General features: G+C 39.1%; 1 protein-coding gene across 1 annotated transcript in view; it reads left to right on the forward strand.

Annotated features, from left to right (window-relative positions):
• The window catches only part of PRG4 (proteoglycan 4), a 120,110-nt gene that overhangs the window by 77,257 nt on the left and 16,484 nt on the right, over nucleotides 1–26,369 (forward strand). Inside the window, 1 exon segment of the mRNA XM_088453904.1 lies at nucleotides 23,180–23,260. Within this exon segment, the coding sequence (XP_088310030.1) occupies nucleotides 23,180–23,260 (81 nt within the window).

Genomic DNA, 26,369 nt, shown 5'->3' on the forward strand with positions numbered 1-26,369 from the left:
TGTCAGTGCACAAATTATCTATATTAGGTGTATAGAAATGGCCATGCTTACTCAGATAAGGGTAGTGTCAGTGCACAAATACTGTATATTAGGTGTATAGAAATGGCCATGCTTACTCAGATAAGGGTAGTGTCAGTGCACAAATACTGTATATCAGGTGTATAGAAATGGCCATGCTTACTCAGATAAGGGTAGTGTCAGTGCACAAATACTGTATATCAGGTGTATAGAAATAGCCATGCCTACTCAGATAACGGTAGTGTCAGTGCACAAATACTGTATATTAGGTGTATAGAAATGGCCATTCTTACTCAGATAAGGGCAGTGTCAGTGCACAAATACTGTATATCAGGTGTATAGAAATGGCCATGCTTACTCAGATAAGGGTAGTGTCAGTGCACAAATTATCTATATTAGGTGTATAGAAATGGCCATGCTTACTCAGATAAGGGTAGTGTCAGTGCACAAATACTGTATATCAGGTGTATAGAAATGGCCATGCTTACTCAGATAAGGGTAGTGTCAGTGCACAAATACTGTATATTAGGTGTATAGAAATAGCCATGCTTACTCAGATAAGGGCAGTGTCAGTGCACAAATACTGTATATTAGTTGTATAGAAATAGCCATGCTTACTCAGATAAGGGTAGTGTCAGTGCACAAATACTGTATATTAGGTGTATAGAAATGGCCATGCTTACTCAGATAAGGGTAGTGTCAGTGCACAAAAATAATGTATATTAGGTGTATAGAAACGGCCATGCTTACTCAGATAAGGGCTGTGTCAGTGCACAAAGACTCTATATTAGGTGCATAGAAATAGCCATGCTTACTCAGATAAGGGCAGTGTCCGTGCACAAATACTGTTATTAGTTGTATAGAAATAGCCATGCTTACTCAGATAAGGGTAGTGTCAATGCACAAATACTGTATATTAGGTGTATAGAAATGGCCATGCTTACTCAGATAAGGGCAGTGTCAGTGCACAAATACTCTATATTAGGTGAATAGAAATGGCCATGCTTACTCAGATAAGGGCAGTGTCAGTGCACAAATACTCTATATTAGTTGTATAGAAATAGCCATGCTTACTCAGATAAGGGCAGTGTCAGTGCATAAATACTCTATATTAGGTGTATAGAAATAGCCATGCTTACTCAGATAAGGGTAGTGTCAGTGCACAAATCCTGTATATTAGGTGTATAGAAATGGCCATGCTTACTCAGATAAGGGTAGTGTCAGTGCACAAAAACTCTATATTAGGTGTATAGAAATGGCCATGCTTACTCAGATAAGGGTAGTGTCAGTGCACAAATACTCTATATTAGGTGTATAGAAATAGCCATGCTTACTCAGATAAGGGTAGTGTCAGTGCATAAATACTCTATATTAGGTGTATAGAAATAGCCATGCTTACTCAGATAAGGGTAGTGTCAGTGCACAAATACTCTATATTAGGTGTATAGAAATGGCCATGCTTACTCAGATAAGGGTAGTGTCCGTGCACAAATACTCTATATTAGGTGTATAGAAATGGCCATTCTTTCTCAGATAAGGGTAGTGTCAGTGCACAAATACTCTATATTAGGTGTATAGAAATGTCCATGCTTACTCAGATAAGGACAGTGTCCGTGCACAAATACTGTATATTAGGTGAATAGAAATGGCCATGCTTACTCAGATAAGGGTAGTGTGAGTGCACAAATACTCTATATTAGGTGTATAGAAATGTCCATGCTTACTCAGATAAGGACAGAGTCCGTGCACAAATACTGTATATTAGGTGAATAGAAATGGCCTTGCTTACTCAGATAAGGATAGTGTCAGTGCACAAATACTCTATATTAGGTGTATAGAAATAGCCATGCTTTCTCAGATATGGACATGCTTACTCAGATAAGGGTAGTGTCAGTACACAAATACTGTGTATTAGGTGTATAGAAATGGCTATGCTTACTCAGATAAGGGTAGTGTCAGTGCACAAATACTGTGTATTAGGTGTATAGAAATGGCTATGCTTACTCAGATAAGGGTAGTGTCAGTGCACAAATACTCTATATTAGGTGTACAGAAATAGCCATGCTTACTCAGATAAGGGCAGTGTCAGTGCACAAATCCTCTATATTAGGTGTATAGAAATAGCCATGCTTACTCAGATAAGGGTAGTGTCAGTGCACAAATACTGTATATTAGGTGTATAGAAATAGCCATGCTTACTCAGATAAGGGTAGTGTCAGTGCACAAATCCTCTATATTAGGTGTATAGAAATAGCCATGCTTACTCAGATAAGGGTAGTGTCAGTGCACAAATAGTGTATATTAGGTGTATAGAAAGAGCCATGCTTACTCAGGTAAGGGCAGTGTCAGTGCACAAATACTCTATATCAGGTGTATAGAAATGGCCATGCTTACTCAGATAAGGGTAGTGTCAGTGCACAAATACTGTATATTAGGTGTATAGAAATAGCCATGCTTACTCAGATAAGGGTAGTGTCAGTGCACAAATCCTCTATATTAGGTGTATAGAAATAGCCATGCTTACTCAGATAAGGGTAGTGTCAGTGCACAAATACTGTATATTAGGTGTATAGAAATGTCCATGCTTACTCAGATAAGGGTAGTGTCAGTGCACAAATACTCTATATCAGGTGTATAGAAATGGCCATGCTTACTCAGATAAGGGAAGTGTCAGTGCACAAATACTCTATATTAGGTGTATAGAAATGGCCATGCTTACTCTGATAAGGGTAGTGTCAGTGCACAAAAACTCTATATTAGGTGTATAGAAATGGCCATGCTTACTCAGATAAGGGTAGTGTCAGTGCACAAATTCTCTAAGCATAGCCATTTCTATACACCTAATATAGAGAATTTGTGCACTGACACTACCCTTTTCTGAGTAAGCATGGCCATTTCTATAAACCTAATATAGAGTATTTGTGCTCTGACACTACGCTTATCTGAGTAAGCATGGCCATTTCTATAAACCTAATATAGAGTATTTGTGCACTGACACTTCCCTTATCTGAGTAAGCATGGCCATTTCTATACACCTGATATAGAGTATTTGTGCACTGACACTACCCTTATCTGAGTAAGCATGGACATTTCTGTATATCTAATATACAGTATTTGTGCACTGACACTACCCTTATCTGAGTTTATCTGAGTAAGCATGGCCATTTCTATACACCTAATATACTCAGATAATGGCAGTGTCAGTGCACAAGTACTCTATATTAGGTGTATAGAAATGGCCATGCATACTCAGATAAGGGTAGTGTCAGTGCACAAATACTCTATATTAGGTGTATAGAAATAGCCATGCTTACTCAGATAAGGGGAGTGTCAGTCACACTTGCCTACCCTCCCGATTTCCGCGGGAGCCTCCCGTTTTAAGATTGGAGCTCCCGCTACCCCGGAAAGTAAAAAAAAACTCCCGGCATCCCGACTGTGCAGTTGAATATCCGACTGCGCATGCGCGAGTTTGGATGGGGCAGAGAAGGGGCTTGAGTGAGGAGGATGTAGCAACGTGACTTTGCCACTGCAGTGCTAGAGGCTGGCCACCGAGGGGTTGTGAGCAGCGGTGGCTTCCTAGCACATAATCATAATCAGACACACAGACTCCCTGCAGTGCCTTCCCACCCGGAGTCACATGGCAGTGACTGGATGCAGCAATGTCTTTCCCCTGATGGCTCTAAACCGATCCCCTAGAAAAACAGTAAAAGTAAGTAGCAGAGACTCTGGAACTTTTGTTTATTATGTGACAGAGCTTCCAAAGTGACAGTAAACTAAGCAGCTTTGTTTTCTGTTGCTTTGCTCTGCGCAGATGGTTTCCGGTGGATGGAAGGATTGAGAGTTAAGGTTGGGATTACCTTATCTTGCAGGGTCGCGATCTCTGTGGACAGTTCTCTGGAATGACAGGCAGTCTGCACTCTGCAGGCCCCCACTGGGAGGAGAGACTGTCTGTCATTCAAGAGAGCTGTCTAATAAGATCATAACCTTGCAAGATAAGGGAATCCACTTAGTCCAGACAGCTTCACACTGACCCCCCTCACATTCACTAAAGTGAAAGCCCACCCTTTTACAATAGATATCATACTCCCACCTATACTTACACTGGTGCACCCTTGTTACTGTCCCCATAGTTCTGTCTGTTTCCCATTAGATTGTGAGCTCTCTCACAGCAGGCCTCTCCCTACCCTTTGCTCTCAAATCTGCATTTATTTTTTCTAACTTTAATGTCCCTTCTTTATCCATCCTCCATTGTCTTGGAATAGTGCTACTTTAGCTATGAAATAATTTATAACAATAAACATTCAACCATATTTTAGAAAAGTGTATTCTTTTTTATTATTCCAATGCTTTATTTTAGTTTATGCATTTTACATGTTTTCACCTGCCTCTGGAAGGCGCCCCCCTTAGTGGGAATAGATACCCCTTAAGTGAAGCTAGATACGCCCTTTGGCCGGTACTGGCCATGCCTCCTCTGGTGCGTCCATGCTGCGGATTTTACTACAGCCTATAATCTCCCTGAAACTAGTTTTCAGAAGTAGGCAAGTATGGTGTCAGTGCACAAATACTCTATATTAGGTGTTTAGAAATGGCCATTCTTACTCAGATAAGGGTAGTGTCAGTGCACAAATTATCTATATTAGGTGTATAGAAATAGCCATGCTTACTCAGATAAGGGTAGTGTCAGTGCACCAATACTGTATATTAGGTGTATAGTAATAGCCATGCTTACTCAGATAAAGGCAGTGTCAGTGCACAAATTATCTATATTAGGTGTATAGAAATGGCCATGCTTACTCAGATAAGGGTAGTGTCAGTGCACAAATACTCTATATTAGGTGTATAGAAATTGCCATGCTTACTCAGATAAGGGTAGTGTCAGTGCACAAATACTGTATATTAGTTGTATAGAAATGGCCATGCTTACTCAGATAAGGGCAGTGTCAGTGCACAAATACTCTATATTAGGTGTATAGAAATTGCCATGCTTACTCAGATAAGTGTGTCAGTGCACAAATACTGTATATTAGGTGTATAGTAATAGCCATGCTTACTCAGATAAGGGTAGTGTCAGTGCACAAATACTGTATATTAGTTGTATAGAAATGGCCATGCTTACTCAGATAAGGGTAGTGTCAGTACACAAATACTGTATATTAGGTGTATAGAAATAGTCATGCTTACTCAGATAAGGGTAGTGTCAGTGCACAAATCCTCTATATTAGGTGTATAGAAATAGCCATGCTTACTCAGATAAGGGTAGTGTCAGTGCACAAATACTGTATATTAGGTGTATAGAAATAGCCATGCTTACTCAGATAAGGGTAGTGTCAGTGCACAAATCCTCTATATTAGGTGTATAGAAATAGCCATGCTTACTCAGATAAGGGTAGTGTCAGTGCACCAATACTGTATATTAGGTGTATAGTAATAGCCATGCTTACTCAGATAAAGGCAGTGTCAGTGCACAAATTATCTATATTAGGTGTATAGAAATGGCCATGCTTACTCAGATAAGGGTAGTGTCAGTGCACAAATACTCTATATTAGGTGTATAGAAATGGCCATGCTTACTCAGATAAGGGTAGTGTCAGTGCACAAATACTGTATATTAGTTGTATAGAAATGGCCATGCTTACTCAGATAAGGGCAGTGTCAGTGCACAAATACTCTATATTAGGTGTATAGAAATTGCCATGCTTACTCAGATAAGTGTAGTGTCAGTGCACAAATACTGTATATTAGGTGTATAGTAATAGCCATGCTTACTCAGATAAGGGTAGTGTCAGTGCACAAATACTGTATATTAGTTGTATAGAAATGGCCATGCTTACTCAGATAAGGGTAGTGTCAGTACACAAATACTGTATATTAGGTGTATAGAAATAGTCATGCTTACTCAGATAAGGGTAGTGTCAGTGCACAAATCCTCTATATTAGGTGTATAGAAATAGCCATGCTTACTCAGATAAGGGTAGTGTCAGTGCACAAATACTGTATATTAGGTGTATAGAAATAGCCATGCTTACTCAGATAAGGGTAGTGTCAGTGCACAAATCCTCTATATTAGGTGTATAGAAATAGCCATGCTTACTCAGATAAGGGTAGTGTCAGTGCACAAATTATCTATATTAGGTGTATAGAAATAGCCATGCTTACTCACATAAGGGTAGTGTCAGTGCACAAATACTGTATATTAGGTGTATAGAAATAGCCATGCTTACTCAGATAAGGGTAGTGTCAGTGCACAAATCCTCTATATTAGGTGTATAGAAATAGCCATGCTTACTCAGATAAGGGTAGTGTCAGTACACAAATACTGTATATTAGGTGTATAGAAATAGTCATGCTTACTCAGATAAGGGTAGTGTCAGTGCACAAATCCTCTATATTAGGTGTATAGAAATAGCCATGCTTACTCAGATAAGGGCAGTGTCAGTGCACAAATACTGTATATTAGGTGTATAGAAATAGCCATGCTTACTCACATAAGGGTAGTGTCAGTGCACAAATACTCTATATTAGGTGTATAGAAATAGCCATGCCTACTCACATAAGGGTAGTGTCAGTGCACAAATACTGTATATTAGGTGTATAGAAATAGCCATGCTTACTCACATAAGGGTAGTGTCAGTGCACAAATACTCTATATTAGGTGTATAGAAATAGCCATGCTTACTCACATAAGGGTAGTGTCAGTGCACAAATACTCTATATTAGGTGTATAGAAATGGCCATGCTTACTCAGATAAGGGCAGTGTCAGTACACAAATACTGTATATTGGGTGTATAGAAATAGTCATGCTTACTCACATAAGGGTAGTGTCAGTGCACAAATACTCTATATTAGGTGTATAGAAATGGCCATGCTTACTCAGATAAGGGCAGTGTCAGTACACAAATACTGTATATTAGGTGTATAGAAATAGTCATGCTTACTCAGATAAGGGTAGTGTCAGTGCACAAATTATCTATATTAGGTGTATAGAAATAGCCATGCTTACTCACATAAGGGTAGTGTCAGTGCACAAATACTGTATATTAGGTGTATAGAAATAGCCATGCTTACTCAGATAAGGGTAGTGTCAGTGCACAAATCCTCTATATTAGGTGTATAGAAATAGCCATGCTTACTCAGATAAGGGCAGTGTCAGTACACAAATACTGTATATTAGGTATATAGAAATAGTCATGCTTACTCACATAAGGGTAGTGTCAGTGCACAAATACTCTATATTAGGTGTATAGAAATGGCCATGCTTACTCAGATAAGGGCAGTGTCAGTACACAAATACTGTATATTAGGTGTATAGAAAGGGCAGTGTCAGTGCACAAATACTGTATATTAGGTGTATAGAAATGGCCATGCTTACTCAGATAACGGTAGTGTCAGTGCACAAATACAGTGTATTAGGTGTATAGAAATAGCCATGCTTACTCAGATAACGGTAGTGTCAGTGCACAAATACTGTATATTAGGTGTATAGAAATAGCCATGGTTACTCAGATAAGGGTAGTGTCAGTGCACAAATACTCTATATTAGGTGTATAGAAATGTCCATGCTTACTCAGATAAGGGTACTGTCAGTGCACAAATACTCTATATTAGGTGTTTAGAAATGGCCATGCTTACTCAGATAAGGGAAGTGTCAGTGCACAAATACTGTATATTAGGTGTATAGAAATGGCCATGCTTACTCAGATAAGGGTAGTGTCAGTGCACAAATACTCTATATTAGGTGTATAGAAATAGCCATGCTTACTCAGATAAGGGTAGTGTCAGTGCACAAATACTCTATATTACTTGTATAGAAATAGCGATGCTTACTCAGATAAGGGTAGTGTCAGTGCACAAATACTCTATATTAGGTGTATAGAAATGGCCATGCTTACTCAGATAAGGGTAGTGTCCGTGCACAAATACTCTATATTAGGTGTATAGAAATGGCCATGCTTCCTCAGATAAGGGTAGTGTCCGTGCACAAATACTGTATATTAGGTGTATAGAAATGGCCATGCTTACTCAGATAAGGGTAGTGTCCGTGCACAAATACTCTATATTAGGTGTATAGAAATGGCCATGCTTACTCAGATAAGGGCAGTGTCAGTGCACAAATACTCTATATTAGTTGTATAGAAATAGCCATGCTTACTCAGATAAGGGCAGTGTCAGTGCATAAATACTGTATATTAGGTGTATAGAAATGGCCATGCTTACTCAGATAAGGGCAGTGTCAGTGCACAAATACTCTATATTAGGTGAATAGAAATGGCCATGCTTACTCAGATAAGGGCAGTGTCAGTGCACAAATTATCTATATTAGGTGTATAGAAATGGCCATGCTTACTCAGATAAGGGTAGTGTCAGTGCACAAATACTGTATATTAGGTGTATAGAAATGGCCATGCTTACTCAGATAAGGGTAGTGTCAGTGCACAAATACTGTATATTAGATGTATAGAAATAGCCATGCTTACTCAGATAAGGGTAGTGTCAGTGCACAAATTATCTATATTAGGTGTATAGAAATGGCCATGCTTACTCAGATAAGGGTAGTGTCAGTGCACAAATACTGTATATTAGGTGTATAGAAATGGCCATGCTTACTCAGATAAGGGTAGTGTCAGTGCACAAATACTGTATATTAGATGTATAGAAATAGCCATGCTTACTCAGATAAGGGTAGTGTCAGTGCACAAATTATCTATATTAGGTGTATAGAAATGGCCATGCTTACTCAGATAAGGGTAGTGTCAGTGCACAAATACTGTATATTAGGTGTATAGAAATGGCCATGCTTACTCAGATAAGGGTAGTGTCAGTGCACAAATACTCTATATTAGGTGTATAGAAATGTCCAAGCTTACTCAGATAAGGGTAGTGTCCGTGCACAAATACTGTATATTAGTTGTATAGAAATAGCCATGCTTACTCAGATAAGGGTAGTGTCAGTGCACAAATACTGTATATTAGGTGTATAGAAATGGCCATGCTTACTCAGATAAGGGCAGTGTCAGTGCACAAATACTCTATATTAGGTGAATAGAAATGGCCATGCTTACTCAGATAAGGGCAGTGTCAGTGCACAAATACTCTATATTAGTTGTATAGAAATAGCCATGCTTACTCAGATAAGGGTAGTGTCAGTGCACAAATCCTCTATATTAGGTGTATAGAAATGGCCATGCTTACTCAGATAAGGGTAGTGTCAGTGCACAAATACTGTATATTAGGTGTATAGATATGGCCATGCTTACTCAGATAAGGGTAGTGTCAGTGCACAAATACTGTATATTAGATGTATAGAAATAGCCATGCTTACTCAGATAAGGGTAGTGTCAGTGCACAAATTATCTATATTAGGTGTATAGAAATGGCCATGCTTACTCAGATAAGGGTAGTGTCAGTGCACAAATACTGTATATTAGGTGTATAGAAATGGCCATGCTTACTCAGATAAGGGTAGTGTCAGTGCACAAATACTGTATATCAGGTGTATAGAAATGGCCATGCTTACTCAGATAAGGGTAGTGTCAGTGCACAAATACTGTATATCAGGTGTATAGAAATAGCCATGCCTACTCAGATAACGGTAGTGTCAGTGCACAAATACTGTATATTAGGTGTATAGAAATGGCCATTCTTACTCAGATAAGGGCAGTGTCAGTGCACAAATACTGTATATCAGGTGTATAGAAATGGCCATGCTTACTCAGATAAGGGTAGTGTCAGTGCACAAATTATCTATATTAGGTGTATAGAAATGGCCATGCTTACTCAGATAAGGGTAGTGTCAGTGCACAAATACTGTATATCAGGTGTATAGAAATGGCCATGCTTACTCAGATAAGGGTAGTGTCAGTGCACAAATACTGTATATTAGGTGTATAGAAATAGCCATGCTTACTCAGATAAGGGCAGTGTCAGTGCACAAATACTGTATATTAGTTGTATAGAAATAGCCATGCTTACTCAGATAAGGGTAGTGTCAGTGCACAAATACTGTATATTAGGTGTATAGAAATGGCCATGCTTACTCAGATAAGGGTAGTGTCAGTGCACAAAAATAATGTATATTAGGTGTATAGAAACGGCCATGCTTACTCAGATAAGGGCTGTGTCAGTGCACAAAGACTCTATATTAGGTGCATAGAAATAGCCATGCTTACTCAGATAAGGGCAGTGTCCGTGCACAAATACTGTTATTAGTTGTATAGAAATAGCCATGCTTACTCAGATAAGGGTAGTGTCAATGCACAAATACTGTATATTAGGTGTATAGAAATGGCCATGCTTACTCAGATAAGGGCAGTGTCAGTGCACAAATACTCTATATTAGGTGAATAGAAATGGCCATGCTTACTCAGATAAGGGCAGTGTCAGTGCACAAATACTCTATATTAGTTGTATAGAAATAGCCATGCTTACTCAGATAAGGGCAGTGTCAGTGCATAAATACTCTATATTAGGTGTATAGAAATAGCCATGCTTACTCAGATAAGGGTAGTGTCAGTGCACAAATCCTGTATATTAGGTGTATAGAAATGGCCATGCTTACTCAGATAAGGGTAGTGTCAGTGCACAAAAACTCTATATTAGGTGTATAGAAATGGCCATGCTTACTCAGATAAGGGTAGTGTCAGTGCACAAATACTCTATATTAGGTGTATAGAAATAGCCATGCTTACTCAGATAAGGGTAGTGTCAGTGCATAAATACTCTATATTAGGTGTATAGAAATAGCCATGCTTACTCAGATAAGGGTAGTGTCAGTGCACAAATACTCTATATTAGGTGTATAGAAATGGCCATGCTTACTCAGATAAGGGTAGTGTCCGTGCACAAATACTCTATATTAGGTGTATAGAAATGGCCATTCTTTCTCAGATAAGGGTAGTGTCAGTGCACAAATACTCTATATTAGGTGTATAGAAATGTCCATGCTTACTCAGATAAGGACAGTGTCCGTGCACAAATACTGTATATTAGGTGAATAGAAATGGCCATGCTTACTCAGATAAGGGTAGTGTGAGTGCACAAATACTCTATATTAGGTGTATAGAAATGTCCATGCTTACTCAGATAAGGACAGAGTCCGTGCACAAATACTGTATATTAGGTGAATAGAAATGGCCTTGCTTACTCAGATAAGGATAGTGTCAGTGCACAAATACTCTATATTAGGTGTATAGAAATAGCCATGCTTTCTCAGATATGGACATGCTTACTCAGATAAGGGTAGTGTCAGTACACAAATACTGTGTATTAGGTGTATAGAAATGGCTATGCTTACTCAGATAAGGGTAGTGTCAGTGCACAAATACTGTGTATTAGGTGTATAGAAATGGCTATGCTTACTCAGATAAGGGTAGTGTCAGTGCACAAATACTCTATATTAGGTGTACAGAAATAGCCATGCTTACTCAGATAAGGGCAGTGTCAGTGCACAAATCCTCTATATTAGGTGTATAGAAATAGCCATGCTTACTCAGATAAGGGTAGTGTCAGTGCACAAATACTGTATATTAGGTGTATAGAAATAGCCATGCTTACTCAGATAAGGGTAGTGTCAGTGCACAAATCCTCTATATTAGGTGTATAGAAATAGCCATGCTTACTCAGATAAGGGTAGTGTCAGTGCACAAATAGTGTATATTAGGTGTATAGAAAGAGCCATGCTTACTCAGGTAAGGGCAGTGTCAGTGCACAAATACTCTATATCAGGTGTATAGAAATGGCCATGCTTACTCAGATAAGGGTAGTGTCAGTGCACAAATACTGTATATTAGGTGTATAGAAATAGCCATGCTTACTCAGATAAGGGTAGTGTCAGTGCACAAATCCTCTATATTAGGTGTATAGAAATAGCCATGCTTACTCAGATAAGGGTAGTGTCAGTGCACAAATACTGTATATTAGGTGTATAGAAATGTCCATGCTTACTCAGATAAGGGTAGTGTCAGTGCACAAATACTCTATATCAGGTGTATAGAAATGGCCATGCTTACTCAGATAAGGGAAGTGTCAGTGCACAAATACTCTATATTAGGTGTATAGAAATGGCCATGCTTACTCTGATAAGGGTAGTGTCAGTGCACAAAAACTCTATATTAGGTGTATAGAAATGGCCATGCTTACTCAGATAAGGGTAGTGTCAGTGCACAAATTCTCTAAGCATAGCCATTTCTATACACCTAATATAGAGAATTTGTGCACTGACACTACCCTTTTCTGAGTAAGCATGGCCATTTCTATAAACCTAATATAGAGTATTTGTGCTCTGACACTACGCTTATCTGAGTAAGCATGGCCATTTCTATAAACCTAATATAGAGTATTTGTGCACTGACACTTCCCTTATCTGAGTAAGCATGGCCATTTCTATACACCTGATATAGAGTATTTGTGCACTGACACTACCCTTATCTGAGTAAGCATGGACATTTCTGTATATCTAATATACAGTATTTGTGCACTGACACTACCCTTATCTGAGTTTATCTGAGTAAGCATGGCCATTTCTATACACCTAATATACTCAGATAATGGCAGTGTCAGTGCACAAGTACTCTATATTAGGTGTATAGAAATGGCCATGCATACTCAGATAAGGGTAGTGTCAGTGCACAAATACTCTATATTAGGTGTATAGAAATAGCCATGCTTACTCAGATAAGGGGAGTGTCAGTCACACTTGCCTACCCTCCCGATTTCCGCGGGAGCCTCCCGTTTTAAGATTGGAGCTCCCGCTACCCCGGAAAGTAAAAAAAAACTCCCGGCATCCCGACTGTGCAGTTGAATATCCGACTGCGCATGCGCGAGTTTGGATGGGGCAGAGAAGGGGCTTGAGTGAGGAGGATGTAGCAACGTGACTTTGCCACTGCAGTGCTAGAGGCTGGCCACCGAGGGGTTGTGAGCAGCGGTGGCTTCCTAGCACATAATCATAATCAGACACACAGACTCCCTGCAGTGCCTTCCCACCCGGAGTCACATGGCAGTGACTGGATGCAGCAATGTCTTTCCCCTGATGGCTCTAAACCGATCCCCTAGAAAAACAGTAAAAGTAAGTAGCAGAGACTCTGGAACTTTTGTTTATTATGTGACAGAGCTTCCAAAGTGACAGTAAACTAAGCAGCTTTGTTTTCTGTTGCTTTGCTCTGCGCAGATGGTTTCCGGTGGATGGAAGGATTGAGAGTTAAGGTTGGGATTACCTTATCTTGCAGGGTCGCGATCTCTGTGGACAGTTCTCTGGAATGACAGGCAGTCTGCACTCTGCAGGCCCCCACTGGGAGGAGAGACTGTCTGTCATTCAAGAGAGCTGTCTAATAAGATCATAACCTTGCAAGATAAGGGAATCCACTTAGTCCAGACAGCTTCACACTGACCCCCCTCACATTCACTAAAGTGAAAGCCCACCCTTTTACAATAGATATCATACTCCCACCTATACTTACACTGGTGCACCCTTGTTACTGTCCCCATAGTTCTGTCTGTTTCCCATTAGATTGTGAGCTCTCTCACAGCAGGCCTCTCCCTACCCTTTGCTCTCAAATCTGCATTTATTTTTTCTAACTTTAATGTCCCTTCTTTATCCATCCTCCATTGTCTTGGAATAGTGCTACTTTAGCTATGAAATAATTTATAACAATAAACATTCAACCATATTTTAGAAAAGTGTATTCTTTTTTATTATTCCAATGCTTTATTTTAGTTTATGCATTTTACATGTTTTCACCTGCCTCTGGAAGGCGCCCCCCTTAGTGGGAATAGATACCCCTTAAGTGAAGCTAGATACGCCCTTTGGCCGGTACTGGCCATGCCTCCTCTGGTGCGTCCATGCTGCGGATTTTACTACAGCCTATAATCTCCCTGAAACTAGTTTTCAGAAGTAGGCAAGTATGGTGTCAGTGCACAAATACTCTATATTAGGTGTTTAGAAATGGCCATTCTTACTCAGATAAGGGTAGTGTCAGTGCATAAATACTCTATATTAGGTGTATAGAAATAGCCATGCTTACTCAGATAAGGGTAGTGTCAGTGCACAAATACTCTATATTAGGTGTATAGAAATGGCCATGCTTACTCAGATAAGGGTAGTGTCCGTGCACAAATACTCTATATTAGGTGTATAGAAATGGCCATTCTTTCTCAGATAAGGGTAGTGTCAGTGCACAAATACTCTATATTAGGTGTATAGAAATGTCCATGCTTACTCAGATAAGGACAGTGTCCGTGCACAAATACTGTATATTAGGTGAATAGAAATGGCCATGCTTACTCAGATAAGGGTAGTGTGAGTGCACAAATACTCTATATTAGGTGTATAGAAATGTCCATGCTTACTCAGATAAGGACAGAGTCCGTGCACAAATACTGTATATTAGGTGAATAGAAATGGCCTTGCTTACTCAGATAAGGATAGTGTCAGTGCACAAATACTCTATATTAGGTGTATAGAAATAGCCATGCTTTCTCAGATATGGACATGCTTACTCAGATAAGGGTAGTGTCAGTACACAAATACTGTGTATTAGGTGTATAGAAATGGCTATGCTTACTCAGATAAGGGTAGTGTCAGTGCACAAATACTGTGTATTAGGTGTATAGAAATGGCTATGCTTACTCAGATAAGGGTAGTGTCAGTGCACAAATACTCTATATTAGGTGTACAGAAATAGCCATGCTTACTCAGATAAGGGCAGTGTCAGTGCACAAATCCTCTATATTAGGTGTATAGAAATAGCCATGCTTACTCAGATAAGGGTAGTGTCAGTGCACAAATACTGTATATTAGGTGTATAGAAATAGCCATGCTTACTCAGATAAGGGTAGTGTCAGTGCACAAATCCTCTATATTAGGTGTATAGAAATAGCCATGCTTACTCAGATAAGGGTAGTGTCAGTGCACAAATAGTGTATATTAGGTGTATAGAAAGAGCCATGCTTACTCAGGTAAGGGCAGTGTCAGTGCACAAATACTCTATATCAGGTGTATAGAAATGGCCATGCTTACTCAGATAAGGGTAGTGTCAGTGCACAAATACTGTATATTAGGTGTATAGAAATAGCCATGCTTACTCAGATAAGGGTAGTGTCAGTGCACAAATCCTCTATATTAGGTGTATAGAAATAGCCATGCTTACTCAGATAAGGGTAGTGTCAGTGCACAAATACTGTATATTAGGTGTATAGAAATGTCCATGCTTACTCAGATAAGGGTAGTGTCAGTGCACAAATACTCTATATCAGGTGTATAGAAATGGCCATGCTTACTCAGATAAGGGAAGTGTCAGTGCACAAATACTCTATATTAGGTGTATAGAAATGGCCATGCTTACTCTGATAAGGGTAGTGTCAGTGCACAAAAACTCTATATTAGGTGTATAGAAATGGCCATGCTTACTCAGATAAGGGTAGTGTCAGTGCACAAATTCTCTAAGCATAGCCATTTCTATACACCTAATATAGAGAATTTGTGCACTGACACTACCCTTTTCTGAGTAAGCATGGCCATTTCTATAAACCTAATATAGAGTATTTGTGCTCTGACACTACGCTTATCTGAGTAAGCATGGCCATTTCTATAAACCTAATATAGAGTATTTGTGCACTGACACTTCCCTTATCTGAGTAAGCATGGCCATTTCTATACACCTGATATAGAGTATTTGTGCACTGACACTACCCTTATCTGAGTAAGCATGGACATTTCTGTATATCTAATATACAGTATTTGTGCACTGACACTACCCTTATCTGAGTTTATCTGAGTAAGCATGGCCATTTCTATACACCTAATATACTCAGATAATGGCAGTGTCAGTGCACAAGTACTCTATATTAGGTGTATAGAAATGGCCATGCATACTCAGATAAGGGTAGTGTCAGTGCACAAATACTCTATATTAGGTGTATAGAAATAGCCATGCTTACTCAGATAAGGGGAGTGTCAGTCACACTTGCCTACCCTCCCGATTTCCGCGGGAGCCTCCCGTTTTAAGATTGGAGCTCCCGCTACCCCGGAAAGTAAAAAAAAACTCCCGGCATCCCGACTGTGCAGTTGAATATCCGACTGCGCATGCGCGAGTTTGGATGGGGCAGAGAAGGGGCTTGAGTGAGGAGGATGTAGCAACGTGACTTTGCCACTGCAGTGCTAGAGGCTGGCCACCGAGGGGTTGTGAGCAGCGGTGGCTTCCTAGCACATAATCATAATCAGACACACAGACTCCCTGCAGTGCCTTCCCACCCGGAGTCACATGGCAGTGACTGGATGCAGCAATGTCTTTCCCCTGATGGCTCTAAACCGATCCCCTAGAAAAACAGTAAAAGTAAGTAGCAGAGACTCTGGAACTTTTGTTTATTATGTGACAGAGCTTCCAAAGTGACAGTAAACTAAGCAGCTTTGTTTTCTGTTGCTTTGCTCTGCGCAGATGGTTTCCGGTGGATGGAAGGATTGAGAGTTAAGGTTGGGATTACCTTATCTTGCAGGGTCGCGATCTCTGTGGACAGTTCTCTGGAATGACAGGCAGTCTGCACTCTGCAGGCCCCCACTGGGAGGAGAGACTGTCTGTCATTCAAGAGAGCTGTCTAATAAGATCATAACCTTGCAAGATAAGGGAATCCACTTAGTCCAGACAGCTTCACACTGACCCCCCTCACATTCACTAAAGTGAAAGCCCACCCTTTTACAATAGATATCATACTCCCACCTATACTTACACTGGTGCACCCTTGTTACTGTCCCCATAGTTCTGTCTGTTTCCCATTAGATTGTGAGCTCTCTCACAGCAGGCCTCTCCCTACCCTTTGCTCTCAAATCTGCATTTATTTTTTCTAACTTTAATGTCCCTTCTTTATCCATCCTCCATTGTCTTGGAATAGTGCTACTTTAGCTATGAAATAATTTATAACAATAAACATTCAACCATATTTTAGAAAAGTGTATTCTTTTTTATTATTCCAATGCTTTATTTTAGTTTATGCATTTTACATGTTTTCACCTGCCTCTGGAAGGCGCCCCCCTTAGTGGGAATAGATACCCCTTAAGTGAAGCTAGATACGCCCTTTGGCCGGTACTGGCCATGCCTCCTCTGGTGCGTCCATGCTGCGGATTTTACTACAGCCTATAATCTCCCTGAAACTAGTTTTCAGAAGTAGGCAAGTATGGTGTCAGTGCACAAATACTCTATATTAGGTGTTTAGAAATGGCCATTCTTACTCAGATAAGGGTAGTGTCAGTGCACAAATTATCTATATTAGGTGTATAGAAATAGCCATGCTTACTCAGATAAGGGTAGTGTCAGTGCACCAATACTGTATATTAGGTGTATAGTAATAGCCATGCTTACTCAGATAAAGGCAGTGTCAGTGCACAAATTATCTATATTAGGTGTATAGAAATGGCCATGCTTACTCAGATAAGGGTAGTGTCAGTGCACAAATACTCTATATTAGGTGTATAGAAATTGCCATGCTTACTCAGATAAGGGTAGTGTCAGTGCACAAATACTGTATATTAGTTGTATAGAAATGGCCATGCTTACTCAGATAAGGGCAGTGTCAGTGCACAAATACTCTATATTAGGTGTATAGAAATTGCCATGCTTACTCAGATAAGTGTGTCAGTGCACAAATACTGTATATTAGGTGTATAGTAATAGCCATGCTTACTCAGATAAGGGTAGTGTCAGTGCACAAATACTGTATATTAGTTGTATAGAAATGGCCATGCTTACTCAGATAAGGGTAGTGTCAGTACACAAATACTGTATATTAGGTGTATAGAAATAGTCATGCTTACTCAGATAAGGGTAGTGTCAGTGCACAAATCCTCTATATTAGGTGTATAGAAATAGCCATGCTTACTCAGATAAGGGTAGTGTCAGTGCACAAATACTGTATATTAGGTGTATAGAAATAGCCATGCTTACTCAGATAAGGGTAGTGTCAGTGCACAAATCCTCTATATTAGGTGTATAGAAATAGCCATGCTTACTCAGATAAGGGTAGTGTCAGTGCACCAATACTGTATATTAGGTGTATAGTAATAGCCATGCTTACTCAGATAAAGGCAGTGTCAGTGCACAAATTATCTATATTAGGTGTATAGAAATGGCCATGCTTACTCAGATAAGGGTAGTGTCAGTGCACAAATACTCTATATTAGGTGTATAGAAATGGCCATGCTTACTCAGATAAGGGTAGTGTCAGTGCACAAATACTGTATATTAGTTGTATAGAAATGGCCATGCTTACTCAGATAAGGGCAGTGTCAGTGCACAAATACTCTATATTAGGTGTATAGAAATTGCCATGCTTACTCAGATAAGTGTAGTGTCAGTGCACAAATACTGTATATTAGGTGTATAGTAATAGCCATGCTTACTCAGATAAGGGTAGTGTCAGTGCACAAATACTGTATATTAGTTGTATAGAAATGGCCATGCTTACTCAGATAAGGGTAGTGTCAGTACACAAATACTGTATATTAGGTGTATAGAAATAGTCATGCTTACTCAGATAAGGGTAGTGTCAGTGCACAAATCCTCTATATTAGGTGTATAGAAATAGCCATGCTTACTCAGATAAGGGTAGTGTCAGTGCACAAATACTGTATATTAGGTGTATAGAAATAGCCATGCTTACTCAGATAAGGGTAGTGTCAGTGCACAAATCCTCTATATTAGGTGTATAGAAATAGCCATGCTTACTCAGATAAGGGTAGTGTCAGTGCACAAATTATCTATATTAGGTGTATAGAAATAGCCATGCTTACTCACATAAGGGTAGTGTCAGTGCACAAATACTGTATATTAGGTGTATAGAAATAGCCATGCTTACTCAGATAAGGGTAGTGTCAGTGCACAAATCCTCTATATTAGGTGTATAGAAATAGCCATGCTTACTCAGATAAGGGTAGTGTCAGTACACAAATACTGTATATTAGGTGTATAGAAATAGTCATGCTTACTCAGATAAGGGTAGTGTCAGTGCACAAATCCTCTATATTAGGTGTATAGAAATAGCCATGCTTACTCAGATAAGGGCAGTGTCAGTGCACAAATACTGTATATTAGGTGTATAGAAATAGCCATGCTTACTCACATAAGGGTAGTGTCAGTGCACAAATACTCTATATTAGGTGTATAGAAATAGCCATGCCTACTCACATAAGGGTAGTGTCAGTGCACAAATACTGTATATTAGGTGTATAGAAATAGCCATGCTTACTCACATAAGGGTAGTGTCAGTGCACAAATACTCTATATTAGGTGTATAGAAATAGCCATGCTTACTCACATAAGGGTAGTGTCAGTGCACAAATACTCTATATTAGGTGTATAGAAATGGCCATGCTTACTCAGATAAGGGCAGTGTCAGTACACAAATACTGTATATTAGGTGTATAGAAATAGTCATGCTTACTCACATAAGGGTAGTGTCAGTGCACAAATACTCTATATTAGGTGTATAGAAATGGCCATGCTTACTCAGATAAGGGCAGTGTCAGTACACAAATACTGTATATTAGGTGTATAGAAATAGTCATGCTTACTCAGATAAGGGTAGTGTCAGTGCACAAATTATCTATATTAGGTGTATAGAAATAGCCATGCTTACTCACATAAGGGTAGTGTCAGTGCACAAATACTGTATATTAGGTGTATAGAAATAGCCATGCTTACTCAGATAAGGGTAGTGTCAGTGCACAAATCCTCTATATTAGGTGTATAGAAATAGCCATGCTTACTCAGATAAGGGCAGTGTCAGTACACAAATACTGTATATTAGGTATATAGAAATAGTCATGCTTACTCACATAAGGGTAGTGTCAGTGCACAAATACTCTATATTAGGTGTATAGAAATGGCCATGCTTACTCAGATAAGGGCAGTGTCAGTACACAAATACTGTATATTAGGTGTATAGAAATAGTCATGCTTACTCACATAAGGGTAGTGTCAGTGCACAAATCCTCTATATTAGGTGTATAGAAATAGCCATGCTTACTCAGATAAGGGTAGTGTCAGTGCACAAATCCTCTATATTAGGTGTATAGAAATAGCCATGCTTACTCAGATAAGGGTAGTGTCAGTGCACAAATCCTCTATATTAGGTGTATAGAAATAGCCATGCTTACTCAGATAAGGGTAGTGTCAGTGCACAAATCCTCTATATTAGGTGTATAGAAATAGCCATGCTTACTCAGATAAGTTTAGTGTCAGTGCACAAATTATCTATATTAGGTGTATAGAAATAGCCATGCTTACTCACATAAGGGTAGTGTCAGTGCACAAATACTGTATATTAGGTGTATAGAAATAGCCATGCTTACTCAGATAAGGGTAGTGTCAGTGCACAAATCCTCTATATTAGGTGTATAGAAATAGCCATGCTTACTCAGATAAGGGCAGTGTCAGTACACAAATACTGTATATTAGGTATATAGAAATAGTCATGCTTACTCACATAAGGGTAGTGTCAGTGCACAAATACTCTATATTAGGTGTATAGAAATGGCCATGCTTACTCAGATAAGGGCAGTGTCAGTACACAAATACTGTATATTAGGTGTATAGAAATAGTCATGCTTACTCACATAAGGGTAGTGTCAGTGCACAAATACTCTATATTAGGTGTATAGAAATGGCCATGCTTACTCAGATAAGGGCAGTGTCAGTACACAAATACTGTATATTAGGTGTATAGAAATAGTCATGCTTACTCAGATAAGGGTAGTGTCAGTGCACAAATTATCTATATTAGGTGTATAGAAATAGCCATGCTTACTCACATAAGGGTAGTGTCAGTGCACAAATACTGTATATTAGGTGTATAGAAATAGCCATGCTTACTCAGATAAGGGTAGTGTCAGTGCACAAATCCTCTATATTAGGTGTATAGAAATAGCCATGCTTACTCAGATAAGGGCAGTGTCAGTACACAAATACTGTATATTAGGTATATAGAAATAGTCATGCTTACTCACATAAGGGTAGTGTCAGTGCACAAATACTCTATATTAGGTGTATAGAAATGGCCATGCTTACTCAGATAAGGGCAGTGTCAGTACACAAATACTGTATATTAGGTGTATAGAAATAGCCATGCTTACTCACATAAGGGTAGTGTCAGTGCACAAATACTGTATATTAGGTGTATAGAAATAGCCATGCTTACTCAGATAAGGGTAGTGTCAGTGCACAAATCCTCTATATTAGGTGTATAGAAATGGCCATGCTTACTCAGATAAGGGTAGTGTCAGTACACAAATACTGTATATTAGGTGTATAGAAATAGTCATGCTTACTCAGATAAGGGTAGTGTCAGTGCACAAATCCTCTATATTAGGTGTATAGAAATAGCCATGCTTACTCAGATAAGGGTAGTGTCAGTGCACAAATACTGTATATTAGGTGTATAGAAATAGCCATGCTTACTCAGATAAGGGTAGTGTCAGTGCACAAATCCTCTATATTAGGTGTATAGAAATAGCCATGCTTACTCAGATAAGGGTAGTGTCAGTGCACAAATCCTCTATATTAGGTGTATAGAAATAGCCATGCTTACTCAGATAAGGGTAGTGTCAGTGCACAAATCCTCTATATTAGGTGTATAGAAATAGCCATGCTTACTCAGATAAGGGTAGTGTCAGTGCACAAATCCTCTATATTAGGTGTATAGAAATAGCCATGCTTACTCAGATAAGGGCAGTGTCAGTGCACAAATACTGTATATTAGGTGTATAGAAATAGCCATGCTTACTCAGATAAGGGTAGTGTCAGTGCACAAATCCTCTATATTAGGTGTATAGAAATAGCCTTGCTTACTCAGATAAGGGTAGTGTCAGTGCACAAATCCTCTATATTAGGTGTATAGAAATGGCCATGCTTACTCAGATAAGGGCAGGTTGGATTTTTTTATTTTTTTTTTTAAAAAAAAGCTCACCATGGGTAGACATATATTTACATGATGGATCAAAGTGTTTAACATAATAATGCTAAGGGATTTGTGTGTTTTATTCATATATTTCTTGACAGGTAGTTTAAATATTTTCCTCTATTTTTTCCAGTTCCCTAAAAGAATGTTAAATGATAGGTTTAAGTACATGTTTATATTTCTACTATGAGGAAGCACAAAGGATAATAATAGTAATTAGAGAAACATTCTCCAAGATTTATGTGATTTAAAAATCATAACTGATTATGTGTTATTTACATGATCCAATAATGGTACATTTCTCTTACATTTCCTAGTTCAGGGCATCATTATTCAACGAGTTTTATCTTACGTGTTTTAAAACTCATTGTGTATGATAAATGGTGCTCCAGCCAATGAGCTCCCAACTGTCATTTTTTAAACAGATGATAGTTGGGAGCTGATTGGCTGGAGCACCATTATCATACACAATGAGTTTTATCACTTGTTGTGAAAGATAAAAATTGTTGATATATAAGGCTCTGTCTGCTAAAGTAATAAAGCATTTCAAGGACTAAAGGGGGAGATGTACTAAGCTCTGGAAAGTGATAAATTAGAAAGTGTTAAACTACCAGCCACTCAGTTCCTAACTGTCATGTTGCAGGCTGTGTTTGAAATATAACAGTTAAGGCGCATATCCACTACACAATTCGCTCCATGAGCAATATAGGGTAATGTGTCCCCCACAGTGGTGTGCTCAATGTCCTTAAGGACATTGAGCACACATACTGAACAATATGTTGTTTAGTGCCGCACCTTCCCTCATCCCCGAACCTGCACATATCGTCAGGTTGGACAGCAAGTTCGGGCGATGAGCGACTTCGTAAACTACCAGTGACAGCGCGCATCGCTGGTCGTTGAAGGCATATCCACTGGACAATATAATGAACGATTGAACAATACAGTTATCGTTCAATTGTTAATCATATCGTCTAGTCACTAAGCTGCATTAGGAGCTGATTGGTTGGTAGTTTATCACACTCCAATTTATCACTTTCCAGAGGTTAGTACATCTGCCCCATTGGGAGGGGACTACAGAGTACATGAGATATCCAACCTTTATCAAAAATATTCAAATTCATAAAATAAAAACAGAAAAATATATTAAACACGTGGCAGGGAAAATCAGTTTAGCAAAACAAAGTGAGAGGAATTGAGTAAATGGTAATTCTGTAACTCTTTTAGACCCAGAGAAGAATTTGTGTATTGGGAAACCAGCAGATGGAATGACTACTCTGCAGAATGGATCCATGGTGGTGTTTCGAGGTAACGTAATTGTCTCTGTTTGTTAATTGTGACAAAATAAGGAACAAAAGGTATGACATATATGCAGCAAAACAATACAGAATCAAATGTAACTACATATTATAGCTATAGCCATGGACAAAAGTTTTGAGAATGTCACAAGTATTGATTTTCACAATGTTTGCTGCTTCAGTGTTTTTAGACCTTTTTGTCAAATGTTACTATGGTATACTGAAGTAAAATTACAAGCATTTCATAAGTGTCAAAGGCTTTTATTGACAATTACATTGTATACAAAGAGTCAATAGTTGCAGTGTTGACCCTTCTTTTTCAAGACCTCTGCAATTCGCCCTGGCATGCTGTCAATCAACTTCTGGGCCACATACTGACTGATGGCCACCCATTCTTGCCTAATCGATGCTTGGAGTTTGTCAGAATTTGTGGGTTTTTGTTTGTCCACCCGCCTCTTGAGGATTGACCACAAGTTCTCAATGGGATTAAGGTCTGGGGATTTTCCTGGCCATGGACCCAACATTTTGATGTTTTGTTCCCCGAGCCACTTAGTTATCACTTTTGCCTTATGGAAGGTGCTCCATCGTGCTGGAAAAGGCATTGTTCATTACCAAACTGTTCTTGGATGTTTGGGAGAAATTGCTCTTGGAGGATGTTTTGGTACCATTCTTTATTCACGGCTGTGTTCTTAGGCAAAATTGGTAGTGAACCCACTCCCTTGGCTGAGAAGCAACCCCTCACGTAAATGGTCTCAGGATGCTTTACTGATGGCATGACACAGGACTGACGGTAGCACTTTTCCTTTCCTTCCCTAGACAAGCGTTTTTCCAGATGCCCTAAATAATCTGGATTCATCAGATAAAATAACTTTACCCCAGTCCTCAGTAGTCCAATACCTGTACTGTTTGAGGAATATCAGTCTGTCCCTGATGTTTTTCCTGGAGTGAAGTGGCTTCTTTGCTGCCCTTCTTGACACCAGGCCATCCTCCAAAAGTCTTTGCCCTGTGTCATGCCAACAGTAAAGCAACCTCAGACCATTCATGTGTGGGGATGCTTATCAGCCAAGGGAGTGGGATCACTCAGAATTTTGCCTAATAACACAGCCATTAATAAAGAATGGTACCAAAACATCCTCCAAGAGCAACTTCTCCCAACCATCCAAGAACAGTTTGGTGATGAACAATGCCTTTTCCAGCATGATAGAGCACCTTGCAATAAGGCAAAAGTGATAACTAAGTGGCTCGGGGAACAAAACATCTAAATTTTGAGTCCATGGCCAGGAAACACCCCAGATCTTAATCCCATTGAGAACTTGTGGTCAATCCTCAAGAGACGAGCGGACAAACAAAAACCCACAAATTCTGACAAACTCCAAGCATTGATTAGGCAAGAATGGGTGGCCATCAGTCAGTATGTGGCCCAGAACTTAATTGACAGCATGCCAGGGCGAATTGCGGAAGTCTTGAAATAGAAGGGTCAACACTGCAAATATTGACTCTTTGCATAAACTTAATGTAATTGTCAATAAAAGCCTTTGACACTTATGAAATGCTTGTCATTTTACTTCAGTATACAATAGTAACATCTGACAAAAAGGTCTAAAAACACTGAAGCAGCAAACTTTTTGAAAACCAATACTTGTGTCATTCTCAAAACTTTTGTCCATGGCTGTATAGAATCATGTAACTGCATATTATAGCTATAGAATCATGTAACTGCATATTATCGCTATAGAATCATGTATCTGCATATTATAGCTATAGAACCATGTATCTGCATATTATAGCTATAGAATCATGTATCTGCATATATTAGCTATAGAATCATGTATCTGCATATTATAGCTATAGAACCATGTATCTGCATATTATAGCTATAGAATCATGTATCTGCATATATTAGCTATAGAATCATGTATCTGCATATTATAGCTATAGAATCATGTAACTGCATATTATAGCTATAGAATCATGTAACTGCATATTATAGCTATAGAATCATATATCTGCATATTATAGCTATAGAATCATGTATCTGCATATTATAGCTATAGAACCATGTATCTGCATATTATAGCTATAGAATCATGTATCTGCATATTATAGCTATAGAATCATGTATCTGCATATATTAGCTATAGAATCATGTATCTGCATATTATAGCTATAGAATCATGTAACTGCATATTATAGCTATAGAATCATGTATCTAGATATTATAGCTATAGAACCATGTATCTGCATATTATAGCTATAGAATCATGTATCTGCATATTATAGCTATAGAATCACGTATCTAGATATTATAGCTATAGAATCATGTATCTGCATATTATAGCTATAGAATCATGTATCTGCATATATTAGCTATAGAATCATGTAACTGCATATTATAGCTATAGAATCATGTAACTGCATATTATAGCTATAGAATCATGTATCTGCATATTATAGCTATAGAATCATGTATCTGCATATTATAGCTATAGAATCATGTAACTGCATATTATAGCTATAGAATCATGTATCTGCATATTATAGCTATAGAATCATGTATCTGCATATTATAGCTATAGTCATTGCAGTCTAGGTTTTAGATAGATCCATACTTGAGCACAGGTGACCTAATTAGCACCTCAGTCAATTTGATTTAACCATCTAGGCTCAAGCATGGCTATCCTTAAAACCTGGGCTTTAATGGCAGAGTTTAGGAATCTCTGATTTAAGATAATAATTTGTAATTAGGTGAAGGCCACAGGCCCTGATTCAGAGCCGGACGCTCTGACCAGAGCGCTCGCTCTGAATCAGGGCCGTCCTAGTTAAATTTGGAGCAGCCTTTTGGATGCTCGCATAGCTGTGGGTTACCACCCACAGCTTATGCGAGCGTCCATGATGATGGTCGCGATGGTCAAGACCATCGCGACCATCGGGCTTGCGACGAGACCCTGCGGTAGGGTCTCGCTGCCGCAAGCCCTGGAGTGATTTTGGCTCTATCAGAGTCACTCCCACTGACATCACTAGTGATGTCAGTGGGGCCGGCCCCAGACGGTAGGCGTTCCCATGGGAACGCCTCCGTCTGGCAGCCACGCCCCCGGCACGCCCACCAAAGGGGGCGTGCT

The sequence above is a fragment of the Taudactylus pleione genome, unplaced genomic scaffold (genome assembly GCF_031769625.1).
Source record: "Taudactylus pleione unplaced genomic scaffold, aTauple2 ptg000602l, whole genome shotgun sequence".
In the NCBI taxonomy this organism is placed as follows: domain Eukaryota; kingdom Metazoa; phylum Chordata; class Amphibia; order Anura; family Myobatrachidae; genus Taudactylus; species Taudactylus pleione.